This window comes from Hirundo rustica (genome assembly GCF_015227805.2).
Source record: "Hirundo rustica isolate bHirRus1 chromosome W unlocalized genomic scaffold, bHirRus1.pri.v3 SUPER_W_unloc_1, whole genome shotgun sequence".
NCBI lineage: Eukaryota > Metazoa > Chordata > Aves > Passeriformes > Hirundinidae > Hirundo > Hirundo rustica.
In genome coordinates this window covers 194,560-208,417 of record NW_026690191.1, presented here as the reverse complement: position 1 = coordinate 208,417, position 13,858 = coordinate 194,560, and the positions used below count along the sequence as shown (strand labels likewise).

Sequence of the window (13,858 nt, the reverse complement as noted above, 5' to 3'; positions counted from 1 at the left end):
CGCAATACGCCACATTCATTGCAACCATTAATGCCAATAACAATCGAGAGACAGTGGGTTCTGTCACCAACAAGCTCAGAAATTACGAGAGTATGATCAGTGGCCCAATGCAGGCTCAGGTCTCTGCCGTGGCTAAGGAACTCAGGAGATAAGGGAGATGAGGGAGGAGATGAGGAGGAACAGTTCCCATGTGGCGCCGGTGCGAGTTACAGGCCCCAGAGTCAGAGCTCAACAGCCCCCAGCTAGAGAGAGAGGGTACACCCCATAAGCTGACCTGTGGTTCTTTCTGCATGACCATGGGGAAGACATGGGAAGGTTGGATGGGAAACCCGCTTCTGCCCTGGCAGCACAGGTGCGTGAGCTCAAGGAGAGAAACACTAACCGAGGGGGTTCCACTAAAGTGAAGGTAGCCTCAGCATCCCATGACCAAGCTCCCAGGTATTATAGAAGTTAGGAGGCTCTGACGGACCCCCTTGAAGGATCCTCTACTACATATGTCCAGGAGGGGAATAATAACCAGTGCTAGAGGGGCCCTGCCTCTAGCCAGGAAGAGGCATGGGAAAACCGGGTCTTTTGGACTGTGTGGATCCGATTGCCTGGCACATCAGAGCCACAGGAATATAAAGCTTTGGTTGATACTGGTGCGCAGTGTACCCTGATGCCATCAGGACACGTGGGGGCAGAACCTATTTCCATTGCCGGGGTGATGGGGGGATCACAGCAATTGACTCTGTTGGAAGCTGAGGTGAGCCTGACTGGGAAGGAGTGGCAGAAACATCCGATTGTCACTGGCTCAGAGGCCTTGTGTATTTTGGGTGTAGACTTCCTCTGGAACGGCTATGACAAAGACTCTAAGGGACTCAGGTGGGCTTTTGGAATAGCAGCTGTGGAGGCAGAGGGCATTAAGAAATTGAATACCTTGCCTGGACTGTTGGAGAACCCATCTGCAGTAGGACTCCTGAAGGAAGAAGAGCAACAAGTACCAGTTGCCACCTCAACGGTGCACTGCCGACAGTATCGGACAAATTGAGATGCCGTGATCCCCATCCACAAGATGATCTGTGAGCTGGAGACCCAAGGGGTGGTCAGCAAAACCCACTCACCCTTCAACAGCCCCATTTGGCCTGTGTGCAATTCTGACAGAAAATGGAGACTGACTGTGGACTATCGTGCCTTGAACGAAGTGACTCCACAATTGAGCGCTGCTGTGCCAGACATGCTGGAACTCCAGTACGAGCTGGAGTCCAAGGCAGCAAAATGGTACGCCACAATTGACATTGCTGATGCATTTTTCTCCATTCCTCTGTCAGCAGAATGCAGGCCTCAGTTTGCTTTCACCTGGAGGGGCATGCAGTACACCTGGAACCGATTGTCCCGGGGTGGGAACACAGCCCCACCATCTGCCATGGACTGATCCAGGCTGCACTGGAAAAGGATGAAGCTCTGGAACATCTACAGTATATCGATGACATCATTGTGTGGGGGAACATGGCAATGGAAGTGTTTGAGAAAGGAGAGAAGATCATCCAGATTCTCCTGGAAGCCGGTTTTGCCATCAAGAAGAGCAAAGTCAAGGGACCTGCTCGAGAGATCCAGTTCCTGGGAGTAAAGTGGCAAGATGGACGGTGTCAGATTCCCACTGGGGTCATCAATAAGATCACCGCAATGTCTCCACCGAGCAGCAAGAAGGAAACACAAGCTTTCCTAGGCACCATAGGTTTCTGGAGAATGCACATTCCTGAGTACAGCCAGATTGTGAGCCCTCTCTACCTGGTTACCCACAAGAAGAATGATTTCCACTGGGGCCCTGAACATCAACAAGCCTTTGCCCAGATCAAGCAGGAGATCGCTCATGCGGTAGCCCTTGGCCCAGTCAGGACGGGACCAAAAAGGAAGAATGTGCTCTACTCAGCAGCCGGGAACAATGGTTTGTCCTGGAGCCTTTGGCAGAAGGTGGCTGGGGAGACTCGGGGCCAACCACTGGGATTCTGGAGCTGAAGTTACAGAGGGTCCGAAGCCAACTACACTCCAACAGAGAAGGAAATCTTGGCCGCCTGTTTAGGAGTTCAAGCCGCCTCAGAGGTGATTGGCACAGAAGTACAACGCCTCCTGGCACACCGACTACCAGTGCTGGGGTGGATGTTTAAAGGAAAGGTTCCCTCTACCCATCATGCCACTGATGCAACATGGAGCAAATGGATTGCCCTTATCACTCAGCGCGCCCATATTGGAAACCCGAATCGCCCTGGGATTTTGGAAGTAATTACCAACTGGCTGGAAGGTGAAAACTGGTCTCACGGATGAAGAAGAGCAGGAACAAGTGACACGTGCTGAAGAAACTCCACCATACAACCAACTGCCAGCAAAAGAAACACACTGCACTCTTTTCAGAGACGGTTCCTGCCGCGTCGTAGGGATGAACCGGAAGTGGAAAACAGCTGTATGGAGCCCCACACGACAGGTTGTACAAGCCACTGAAGGAGAAGGTGGATCGAGTCAACTTGCTGAACTCAAAGCTGTTCAACTGGCCCTGGACATTGCTGAAAGAGAGAAGTGGCCAAAGCTCTACCTCTACACTGATTCGTGGATGGTAGCCAATGCTCTGTGGGGATGGCTGGAGGAGTAGAAAAAGGCCAACTGGCAGCGTATGGGAAACCCAATCTGGGCTGCCAATGAATGGAAAGACATTGCCAGTTGAGTAGAGAAGCTACCTGTGAAAGTCCACCATGTAGATGCCCATGTCCCCAAGAGTCAGGCTAACGAGGAGTGCCAGAACAACGAGCAGGTCAATCAAGCTGCGAAAATAGAGGTGTCAAAGATAGACTTAGATTGGCAACACAAGGGTGAGTTGTTCCTAGCTCGATGGGCCCATGATGCCTCAGGCCATCAGGGCAGAGATGCCACCTATAAGTACAAGACCGAGGGGTGGATCTAACCATGGACAGTATTTCTCAGGTTATCCATGACTGTGAGACATACACTGCAATCAAGCAAGCCAAGCGGGTGAAGCTCCTATGGTATGGCAGGCGGTGGTCCAAGTATAAGTATGGGGAAGCCTGGCAGATTGACTACATCACCCTTCCCCAAACCCTGCAAGGCAAGCGCTATGTGCTGACCATGGTGGAAGCCACCACTGGATGGTTGGAGACCTACCGTGTGCCTCATGCTACTGCCTGAAACACCATTCTGGGCCTTGAAAAGCAAATCCTGTGGAGACATGGCACCCCGGAGAGAAACGAGTCAGACAATGGGACCCACTTCAAGAACAGCCTTCTAAACACCTGGGCTAGAGAACATGGGTTGTTGCTATATTATGTGAGCTTTGTGAGATGTTTACAGCTCTATAGCTGAATTCTCACAGTCTGTACTGTAAATAATCAACATTCCTTTCTGATGAGAGTCAACTGATGGACTTCTAGCCTGGCCAGTGGGATGGAGAGGTGGTAACCTTGTTCTCCAATCCCTAGTCATTCTTCAAAACCTATAAAAGCGAGGTCTTTGTAAATAATAAAGTCTTCTTCAGCCTTCATCTCGTAGAGTTAGATCTGTAAGTATTTATTCCTGTCCTCTAGCGACAATGGCATTGAATGGATATATCACATCCCTTATCATGCACCAGCTGCCAGGAAAGTTGAACGGTGCAATGGACTACTTAAGACTACCCTGAAGGCACTTGGCAGGGGGACCTTCAAAAATTGGGAAGTGAACTTAGTGAAAGCAACCTGTATGGTCAATACACGAGGCTCCATCAATCGAGCTGGTCCTGCTCAGTCTGAACACCTGCACACAGTGGATGGAGATAAAGTCCCTGTGGTACACATGAAAGGTATTCTAGGAAAGACTGCTTGGATTAACCCCACCTCAGGCAAAGGCAAACCCATCCGTGGGATTGTTTTTGCTCAAGGACCTGGTTCCACTTGGTGGGTAATGCAGAAAGATGGAGAAACCAGTTGTGTACCACAGGAGAACGTAATCCTAAGTGAGAATTGAGTGTAAGGGTTCATTGTGTATAATAGAGTTTATTGATTTAGGTATAATGCAGATGGTAATAGAATAAAGGGTGGATAATGTCTTGGATTATGTAACCTAAAAATGTGTATTCTATTTCATCTGTTGAAAGCTGTGTTTTGGGAGATGTTTTATCCTTCTTACTCCAGGGGGGAGGGAGGCGGATGCCTTCTGATAATGGCCCAGCCATTAAAACCAGGTGGGGCAGTGTTTCTTATCTATTTCACCACCCCTCCATCCTCCAGGGGGACATCTTCTGATAATGGGCCATTAGGGCCCTCCAATGACATGACACATTCCATCATCCCATTGGGAGATGCTCCACACAGTGGGGGAGGAATCAACTGTTCCTAGCTAGATAAAAACTGGGACTGAAGGACACAAGGGATCCGGTTTTTCCACTGGATTCCTGGAGGAAGACCAGTCCCATCTCATCACCCCTGGACTTTCTACAGGACCATTTCTACTCCACAGAACCACATCTGTTACTCCAGGAGGACTTATTTGGACTGCTTCCAACACCCTGACCACCAGGGTGCCAGGTCGTATCCCTGACTCTGTCAGGGTTTTTTTCCAGGATTTTTGTTTGCTTCCTTGCTTGTTGTTTTGTACTACTACATTTGTAATTTTCCTTTTTTTTTTAATGTTTCTAGTAAAGAACTGTTACTCCTATTCCCATATCTTTGCCTGAAAGCCCCTAATTGCAAAATTATAATAATTTTGAGGGAAGGGGGTTTACATTCTCCATTCCAAGGGAGGCTCTAGCTTTCCCTGGCAGACAACTGTCTTTCAAAACCAAGACATACGTATTCCAATCTTTTATTTTGATTAAATGAAAGTAGCTCTTCAAAGTCATCACTGCAAAGAAAAAGTGAAAATATGGATGCGTTTACAGAAACTTTTTGAAGGTTCGAAGGGAATCTTGTGAATTCAGAGATATGCCAATTTCCCCTTCTAAAATAAAAGATTTTCAAAGTGTTGGGCTGCAGTGTGAATGTTATGCATTTATGAATATCTTATTTTCACTTGTTCAATAGTACTTTCTGGATGTTATGACAAAGCATTCTTCTTTTATGGAGAAGATCACAATACAAAAATGGACATAGAAAATGTTATAATAGTCTGAATCTGACAGCCATGTATATATAAGTGCTTATTAACAGAAAATAGTTTTGAAGACTACTAGGAATATCTTTTCTGCCATTCCTTTAGCATGAGAGGAAAAAAGTAGATTTAGACAACATTGGTGCTGTGCAGATTTGGGTTTTGGTTTTTTTTTTTTTTTTTCTGTATTTTAACAGTAAAATGCTGTTGTTTGGTTTGGTTTTGATTGGTTTTGGTTGTTTGGGTTTTTTTACTTGATTCATGGTTTCTTATAATTTGAAAATGCATTTGCCTCTTTATTTGCTTACTTCCACAATTCCAGAGAATTGAAAGATAACCTTGGCAGTGATGATCCAGAGGGAGATATACCAGTCTTGCTGCAGGCTGTCCTGGCAAGGAATCCTAATGTTTTCAGGGAGAAAAGCATGCACAACAGATATGGGGTTCAAAGTGGTAAGGATTTTTGATTGATTATTGATTGTTTTATGTTGTTCTGTAAGTTTAGGGGGCTGATACTAACCACAAATATGTAGGGAGTACAACTGTGATATTTATGCCTTATCTTGTATTTGATAATGATATAAAGCTATGTGTCATGACATCCTCTAAGAGTGATTGTATTAGAATAAGCACAGAAATATACTCTACTAGGTGTTTTTGTAAAAAAATAATGTTGAATTTCTCTACAAAGTTTAATTTCTAGGATGAGTGATTGGGTTTTATTTTAAAGTAATTTTATTTGAATTTCTTTATAGGTAGGTTTATTTATTTGCCGTAGTAAATTGAAGTTGGGAAAAGATGCTCTGTTCTATATTAAAAATCTGTACAATTAAAGTATATCATTATAATAGTAGTTTTTAATAGTTCTGAGGTAAAGAATAAGGTTGCTTGAACCATATGTAACATCTCCTTTCCATTCCTCTTCTCAGCAATTTGTGATGCCCTACAGATTTTACTGTTTTGATAGCTAATTCTTTTCTGAGGTTTAGTGAGATATACTGCTGGATAGCAAAGATGGAGATGGGGAGAGACCAAACACAGAATTAATCGGACAGATTTTCTTGTAGATCTGGAGACTTCTTCATTTGCACTTGAAATATTTTCTTTAAATACTAAACTATGAAATGAGTAGGGGGGGTTTTCAGAGTTTTCACAATGTGAGGATAAAGCTTCGCTAGCATTGTAGAGAGATAAATAGAAGTGTTTCTGGAATCCATGGGAAATATAAAGTGTTGGGGTGTTTTTGGAGGGGGAAAAATAATAAAATTTGATTATTAAGTTCATTCCCCTAGGCTAGTGAGTAAAAAGCAATACAGCATTTGAAAAGAACTTGCTAAGGACAGAACACATAATGTTCTTTGAAAGAATGCAGAAATTTCCAGGAATGAAAATGTGAAAGGCAGTGCTAAATATTTAGTAGGTCATTGATACATATATCCTGAAATTCTAACTATGAAAAGAGTCTCCAGGTTCTGGGTTTGGAGGTAGCTGTTGCAGAGTATAATTTTTTCAGCTGCTGGAAGAGTTGTGACTGTCCTGATAGTTTTTGCATAGTGGTTCCACAAAGAACATACACTTGTCCTGATTTTGGTTTGGATAGAGTTCATTTTTTTCTTAATAGCTGGTACAGTGGTGTGATTTTTTGATCTAGTATGAAAATAATGTTGATAACACATTTTCCCACCAGTTTTGTAGAGTAAAATAATTCTTTTCCAGTGCAAAAGGGAGGCATTATTTATGAAACTATTTGTTCCAGCAGAGGCTTTTGAAAGAAAGAAGATAAAGCAAGTTAGTTTCTTTCTAATTTTTGCTAATTCTGTGCTTCAGAGGGGGAAACACTTTTGCTGCTTGATTCAATAGATTAAGAATAATCCTTACTGAAATAAAACCACCTATCGTTAGTAAATGTGCTTTTGCCTATGCTTGAAGGGAGGTACTAGTACAGAATTTAAAAACGATTAAACCTAAAACTTAAAGGAATAGTTGATGCTATTTTAATAAAGTTAATAAAGTGCTTTCAGAGAACCAAAAGAGATCAGACTTTAAATCTTCCTTGAATATTTAATTTTATTTTACATAATTCTGAATACTTGTACCAGTGCAAACATTGCAATGTAAATGTGAAATTGGAAACATTGAAAGGGGGAAGAGGAGAAAAGTATAGCTGTACACAAAATATTTTGTGAGGAAGAAGGCCCTATAATGAATGTTTGGAAAAGCTAGGTGAAGTGTGACTTTATTTTCTATGGAAAAAGGCCATACTCTTACCTGGAAATATGAGGATTTTTAAGCTAGATGCTGGCAAATTGTGGCAGCCATGTTAGCTGTTAGTACATCCCATTCAGATCTCCAAGGCCAAAAGAGGGTATACTGATGTGTTCTGGCAGCAAAGGTTGGGCTTTCTTTTGCTTTCTGAACATATTTTGTAATCTATGTGAAGTCATGATTTGTAGAGCACTTGAGAGTTTGGTAGAGATCTTATGTAATGCATTTTGCTGGCCATAAGAATGAAATTTAGGTTCTTTTCTAGTATTTCAAATTATTCACTTCTGTTTTCCTTACTGTCTTCTTTCTGAATATTGTCCTTTTGCTTTCTGTTTAGTCTAGCATGTGGTGAAGTCAGTGCTGGGTACTGTGATCCAGTATTTGTAATGCCCAGAACTGAGAAGGAAAGAAGGCACTGGGACCCCATGTCTATTTACTCTGCCTGGGGTGGGCCTCTGCACCATGATCCCTTGAGCATCAGTTCCAGCATTAGTATGGACAAACTGAATTTAAATTAATTTCTTCCAGCCTTCTTTTCTAATGCAAGAACAGAAAGACCACCTGGCTAAAAAATTACATTAAATGTGGAATAAAATTCTTGGTTCAGTACAATTTGCCAGGAAAAAAAGGCCTCTTCAGAAACCTAAATATTATGTGTTGAATACATGTGAATATAAGGTAAAGCACAAGCAGAATTCTGTGCTGATGTTTTTTCCAGTCATATTGGTTTGTAGCTCAACACTAAGTTTAGAGCAAGAATTGTTTTTAGTTATGATTAACAAATAGCGCAAGAAAGATGTATTATCTGAATACTTGTTTTGTATCCTGGGTGCACCACCCTCTCCCCCCCCCCCACACACACAGTTGCTGGCATATTTATTTCAGCTAAAGTAGCAGCAGTGTTCAAACCTTTATTCCATGTCTTTTGATAATAGTCCCATTGTTGAAACAGGGTTCATACAGATAAGATTTTTAATTAGATTTTTCAGATTGTTTTCTATTACTAGGTTGTCTGAACAGACTGCATCACATCACTGTGCAGCATCAGTACAAGGGCAACATGTTAATTTTATTTTAGACCTTTTTAATCAAATTAAAGAGAAAGTTCTGGGTGCTACCATAATTATTTATTTATAATTAACCTATTATTTAATTTCAGTTTTCATAATATTGTCTCTTCTCAACACTTTGGCTTTGTCTTTCAGCAGATATCTGTTAGAAGATCAGCTAAAATACCATATTGCAATAGGTTAGTCTTCATAGCATAGCTTAGGATGCAGAAAGGACTTAAAATTCACTTTAAACTATTTACTTGTGCATTTTTGAGGATTAAAATCTTATGCATCTTTCCCCTAAGCATCAGTTGCTTTGATTTTTTCTTCCATCTATAGAAGAATTAAAATGCACATGTGCCTGTAAAAGGGAAAAACTTCGTAGACATGCTTTCAATAAAAATGTATGTTTAACTGAAAAATTGCCTATTGGTGAGCAATCCTTGCTTAAGCATGCATGATGCTGTAAAACAGTTTAATCATACAAGACTTTTTCTGTGATCTTGAACTGTGTTTTTATATTCTTTGGCAGTAGGAATGCTAAAATGGATTTACGCATATCCATTTTTTCTGAGCCAAAACAATTACATTCAAGACTGGGAGTATATGTTAAGGATACAAAGCTGGCCAATAACCCCAAGTGCTGTGCAGCCCTTCAGAAGGACCACAACGGGTTGGAGATGTGGGAGAGAAGAACTGTCTAAAATTGAACAAAAGCAAATGCAGGGTCCTTCCTGCACCTGGGGAAGAACAACCCTAGGCACCAGTACAGGCTGGGGGTGACCTGGGGGTCCTGGTGGATGTGTGCCTCTGTGAGGAAGAAGGCCAACGGAATCCTGGGATGCATTAGGAAGGTCATTGACAGCAGGTCAGGGAGGTGATCCTGCCCCTCTCCTCACCTGCAATGCTGTGTCCAGTTCTGAGCTTCTCAGAACAGGAGAGACGTGGAGCTCCTGGAGTGGATCCAGCAGAGGCTGTGAGGAGGATGATTAAGGGACTGGAACATCTCTCTTATGAGGAAAGGCTGAGGGAGCTGGGACTGTTCACCTCAAGAGGAGACAGCTGAGAGGGAACCTTATCCATGTCTGTCAATGTCTGCAAGGAGGGGTCAGAGAATGGACCAGGCTCAGCTCAGTGGGGCCCAGCAATGGGACAAGAGGAATGGGCGGAAACTAACGCCCAGGAGGTTCCACCTGAACTTGAGGAAGAACTTCTCTGGGCAGTGACCGAGCACTAGAACAGATTGCCCAGAGAGGGTGTAGAGTCTCCCTCGCTGGAGATATTCCAGACCCATCTGGACACAATCCTGTGCTGTGTGCTCTGGGATGACTCTGTTTGAGCAGGGAGGTAGGACCACATAACCCACTATGATCTCTTCCAACCTGACCCATATCCTGTGATTGTGTGAATGTTATTACTAGGATGATGTTTTCTCAAAACTGAGCATTACCAAAAATCAAAATTAAAGTTGCATTTAAAAGAAATTCTTAAGTATTTAAAGGTATGGAAATGCACAGTGATGTCACCCTGGTTTTTCTGAGTTTTTTTTAAGCCTTCTGATTGTTCATAAGATGGAGTCAGTCTCTTTAGCTTCTGCACAATATTAGGAGCAGTTTTCCCTTTTTCTCATACATGGTAACATAAACAAACCTTTTGTTTTTCATTCCCTGTCCTTTGTTTGCATATTTCTAACCTAAAAACAATTGTAACTGACAGCTAGTCTGGCCATTTGGCTGAGAGGTGATAACCCCAGAAGCCAATCCACAACCAGACCCACAAATGTATAAAAAGTAAGAAATAAACAGGCAGAGTGCTCTCGGACTTGACTCGGCCTTGGGCTCTCTCTGAGGAGCAACTCTGCCCTGCAAATCTCATCTCCGTGTGATTGCTTTGCGTGTCATGATCACACAGTGGAACCATAAATCTGTTGCCTAGTGATATGAACAACAATGTAAAAAATGTACAAGAAGATATTTTAGTCTTTATGACCACAGACTAATTTAAACTCCTTTTTAGACTAAATGTTTGGGGGGTTTTAGTGGGGTGAGGGCAGGGGGATGGGCACTGGGGACTTTGAGTGTTGTGTTTGGTTGGTTTTTTTGAAGTTATCTAGATTGTCTCCCCTAACAGAGATAAAGAGGTGAGAACTGCCTGTCACAGAATAAGTTTTAGGGTTTTTTAAATGGCATTAAAATGTATTACTTTTTATATTTTCTGTCATACTTTTTTAAACCAAAAGCATGTTTTAAATTTACGGAGGAGAAAAGAGATATATTTTTCAAGTATTTTTAAAGTGCAATCTTTTTTTAAGCATAAAATTAAACTTCTGCATAGTTCATACTCATACTGGCACATTCTGTCAGCTTTCTGTACATGAATGTTAAGGGTTAGTAGTTTGACTAGCTGCTACCTAGCTGTGGTGAGAGTGGCTGTGAGAGGTGAGAGGTGAGTGGGCAGTGACCATGCCAGATGCTGCCTCCAACACTTCTGGAGTTTCCTCCTCACTTGCCTCTGTGCAAGGCAGCCAGTGTTCATTTAATCAAATTTTGCAGGAGTTGAGGAGTCCACTTCTGTTACTCTGGACAATGAAATGTCCTCTGTACTAAAGTATGGAGGTGTCTTATTTTTTAATTTATTTATTTTTCAGCACAATATGAGAATTTCACTCCTGCTCTGGGCTAGTTTGTCTGGGCTAATATACTTGGAATACAGCACTTCATACCTACCAGGAGGTAGTAATGGCTTAATTCCTGGGGGATTATTCCATCACTTCTTTGTTGGGGAGAGGGGAAGAGAAAAGAGGATAACAGAGAGGATTTCTGAAATTAGCTTTGCTTGTGTGAATATTGCAGTAATTGAAATCGGTGATAGTAATACAAAGATTGATGACTTCCAAGCACTCTGGATTAGTCAGCCATCTATCTAAACTTAGGTTTAAATATTTGCATTGCTGATGTGCTTTGGATCACCCATGGCTTTGGATCACTTGCTGTGGCTTCTCAAGTTGCAGAGTGTATGTGAATTCTGATGCTGTTTTAGCTGCAAGACATTCAATTCTATTATTAAAATCACCTGGTTAAAAGTCATATAAGTTCTTATGTATCTGTACCATTTCAACTTCTAGTGTTATGTGGTGGTTAGAAATTTTTTATATCTGTATGGAAGAGAGAAAACAAAAAAGATTCATTTAAATTCTCCCTAAAAAAGATGCAAGTTAGTTCCAGGCCCATTGGTACTTGTGGCTTGCCATCTAGTACAACTCCTGAAGTTTCAAAGCATGACAGTGAGAATCTACAGGCTGTTGGAGACTACAGGTGGTTCTTTGCAACTGAAAATATTTCAGCATCTTCTTTGATGACATTCCTTTTAAGTGTGGTGGAGGTGGAATAGAAAGCTGTTGTCCCTGGGTAGAAAGGAACCACTAGCATTAGGGGAGCAGGGGGAATATCTTGCACTACTCAGCCCCAGATTGTTTGTTGTACTTGATCTAAAAATGGGAGATAAGTTTTCTGTGTTCTTTTGACTTGTTGTGAAGTTTCCAAATCTTATTGGCACATTGAGTACTCCACACACAAGTCTGGGGTGTGGAGTATATGGCCTGTTATAAAATGTTTCTATTTACTAGCAGGTTTTTGGCTAAGGAACAGAGGAGGGAACTGCTGTTGATATTTATTATTGAATTAATACTCCTTTAGGGAACATTCTTTTTATGTCATGGTGTAAAATAGACATCTTACATGAAATCAATCTTTTAAAAATGTTTTCTAACAGTTGTACATAGAAGATGTCAATGTTTGTAAAGTTTATAATCTCTTTGTATATAATTTCTGAAATGAGAGACTTCATTGATTAAAAAGGAAATGCATGTAAAGTAATGCTGCTGTCTTCTTAATAGGGATGATGATGTCGCAGTTTAATATTTCTCAGAATTCCATGAGAGGTAGTCCTGCATCTTCTAATTACCAACAAACCACTATCTCACATAGCCCTTCCAGGTAACCTTCTCTTTTAAATGGGGTGGGATGGGCAGCAAACTGCAAATTCTATCTACAGTGACAGTAATTTCTTGTTTCAAGTATGTGAATGGAAGGTGATCAATGTCAGGATATATTTTGCATTTGTCTGACAGCAGGGTGAGTTTCTTCAGCTGACAAAGCAACATCTTTTTTGCTAGTGAGTAATGTTTGTATTCTGATTAGTCAGAATTCCCTGCTGTCCCTCCTTCACATAATTTTGGCAAACTTTCTTTCCTGCTAAAGTAATACCCCTGCCTCCTGACACCCCATCAGCTATTCTCTACCTATAGCAGGAGGACAGGAGAGAAGAGACTATGTGTTCCAGCATGTATAACATTAGCAATGTGACAGACAGGTGGGAAAGAAGGCTTGTAAAAACATGGAATACTGCTGTAACAGTTATACAGAAGGCTGCTCAGAGGAGAATAGGCCCAGTAATTTGGCCAGTCTTCCATCAGCTTTCTCATCCACTTTCTGGTTCTTTTTCAAACTTTGAGTGTCATCAAGTAGCATGTACCTATAGAATCATTTAGGTTGGAAAAGACCTCTAAGATCATCAAGTCCAACTGTTAACCTAACACTGTCAGGTCCACTACTAAACCATGTCCCTAAGTGACACGTATACACCTCCAGGTTGGTGACTTAATCACTTCCCTGGGCAGCCTGTGCCAGTGCCTGACAAACCTTTTGGTAAAGATATTTTTCCAGATATATAATCTACACCTCCCCTGGAATAACTTGAGGCCATTTCCTCTTGTCCTGTTGCTTGTTACCTCCTTTCAACAATAGTGTCCCCTGAGCCTCCTTTTCTCCAGACTAAACACCCCCAGCTCCCTCAGTCTTCTAAAAGAAATAAGAAGTTTGTATAAATTTCCAACTTTTTCAAACTTTTTCATTTTATTTTTTAGCCGGTTTGTGCCACCACAAACAAGCTCTGGGAACAGATTTTTGGCACAACAGAACAGTCCAGTGCCTAGTCCGTATGCTCCTCAGAGTCCTGCAGGATACATGCCATATTCACATCCTCCGAGTTATACACCACATCCTCAGATGCAGCAAGGTAAGTCTTTGATATTTATTTTATTCTCCTATCTCATGTCAGCTTTACCTTCATGTGTGTGTTTCACAGCTCTCTAATTTCTTTGAAGGAGTCACATGCTTAATGCAAATCTTGGAGTTGGTAGGGAATTTTTTAGGTATGCTTAAGCTTTGCTTTCCTGACTGTACAGTGGTAGCATTTATTTTATTTCAAAAAAATCCCAGAAGGATCATTGAGTCCAACTCTTAAGTGAATGGCCCATACAGGGATTGAACCAGTGACCTTGGCGTTAATGCTTCTCCTCTATGTACACTGATTTTGCATAGTTGTCACATATACATGACAATAGAAAAATAATAAAAAAAAACAAAACC

At 41.7% G+C, this 13,858-nt stretch overlaps 1 protein-coding gene across 3 annotated transcripts in view; it reads left to right on the top strand.

The window, feature by feature from the left end:
• LOC120747602 (nipped-B-like protein) overlaps positions 1-13,858 on the top strand; it is a 196,730-nt gene that overhangs the window by 51,308 nt on the left and 131,564 nt on the right. For all 3 annotated transcript variants that reach the window (XM_040053619.1, XM_040053616.2, XM_040053618.2), the window contains exons 4-6: positions 5,435-5,565; positions 12,325-12,424; positions 13,354-13,505. In XM_040053619.1, coding sequence (XP_039909553.1) covers positions 5,435-5,565; positions 12,325-12,424; positions 13,354-13,505 — 383 coding nt within the window. The remainder of the gene's footprint in view (positions 1-5,434; positions 5,566-12,324; positions 12,425-13,353; positions 13,506-13,858) is intronic.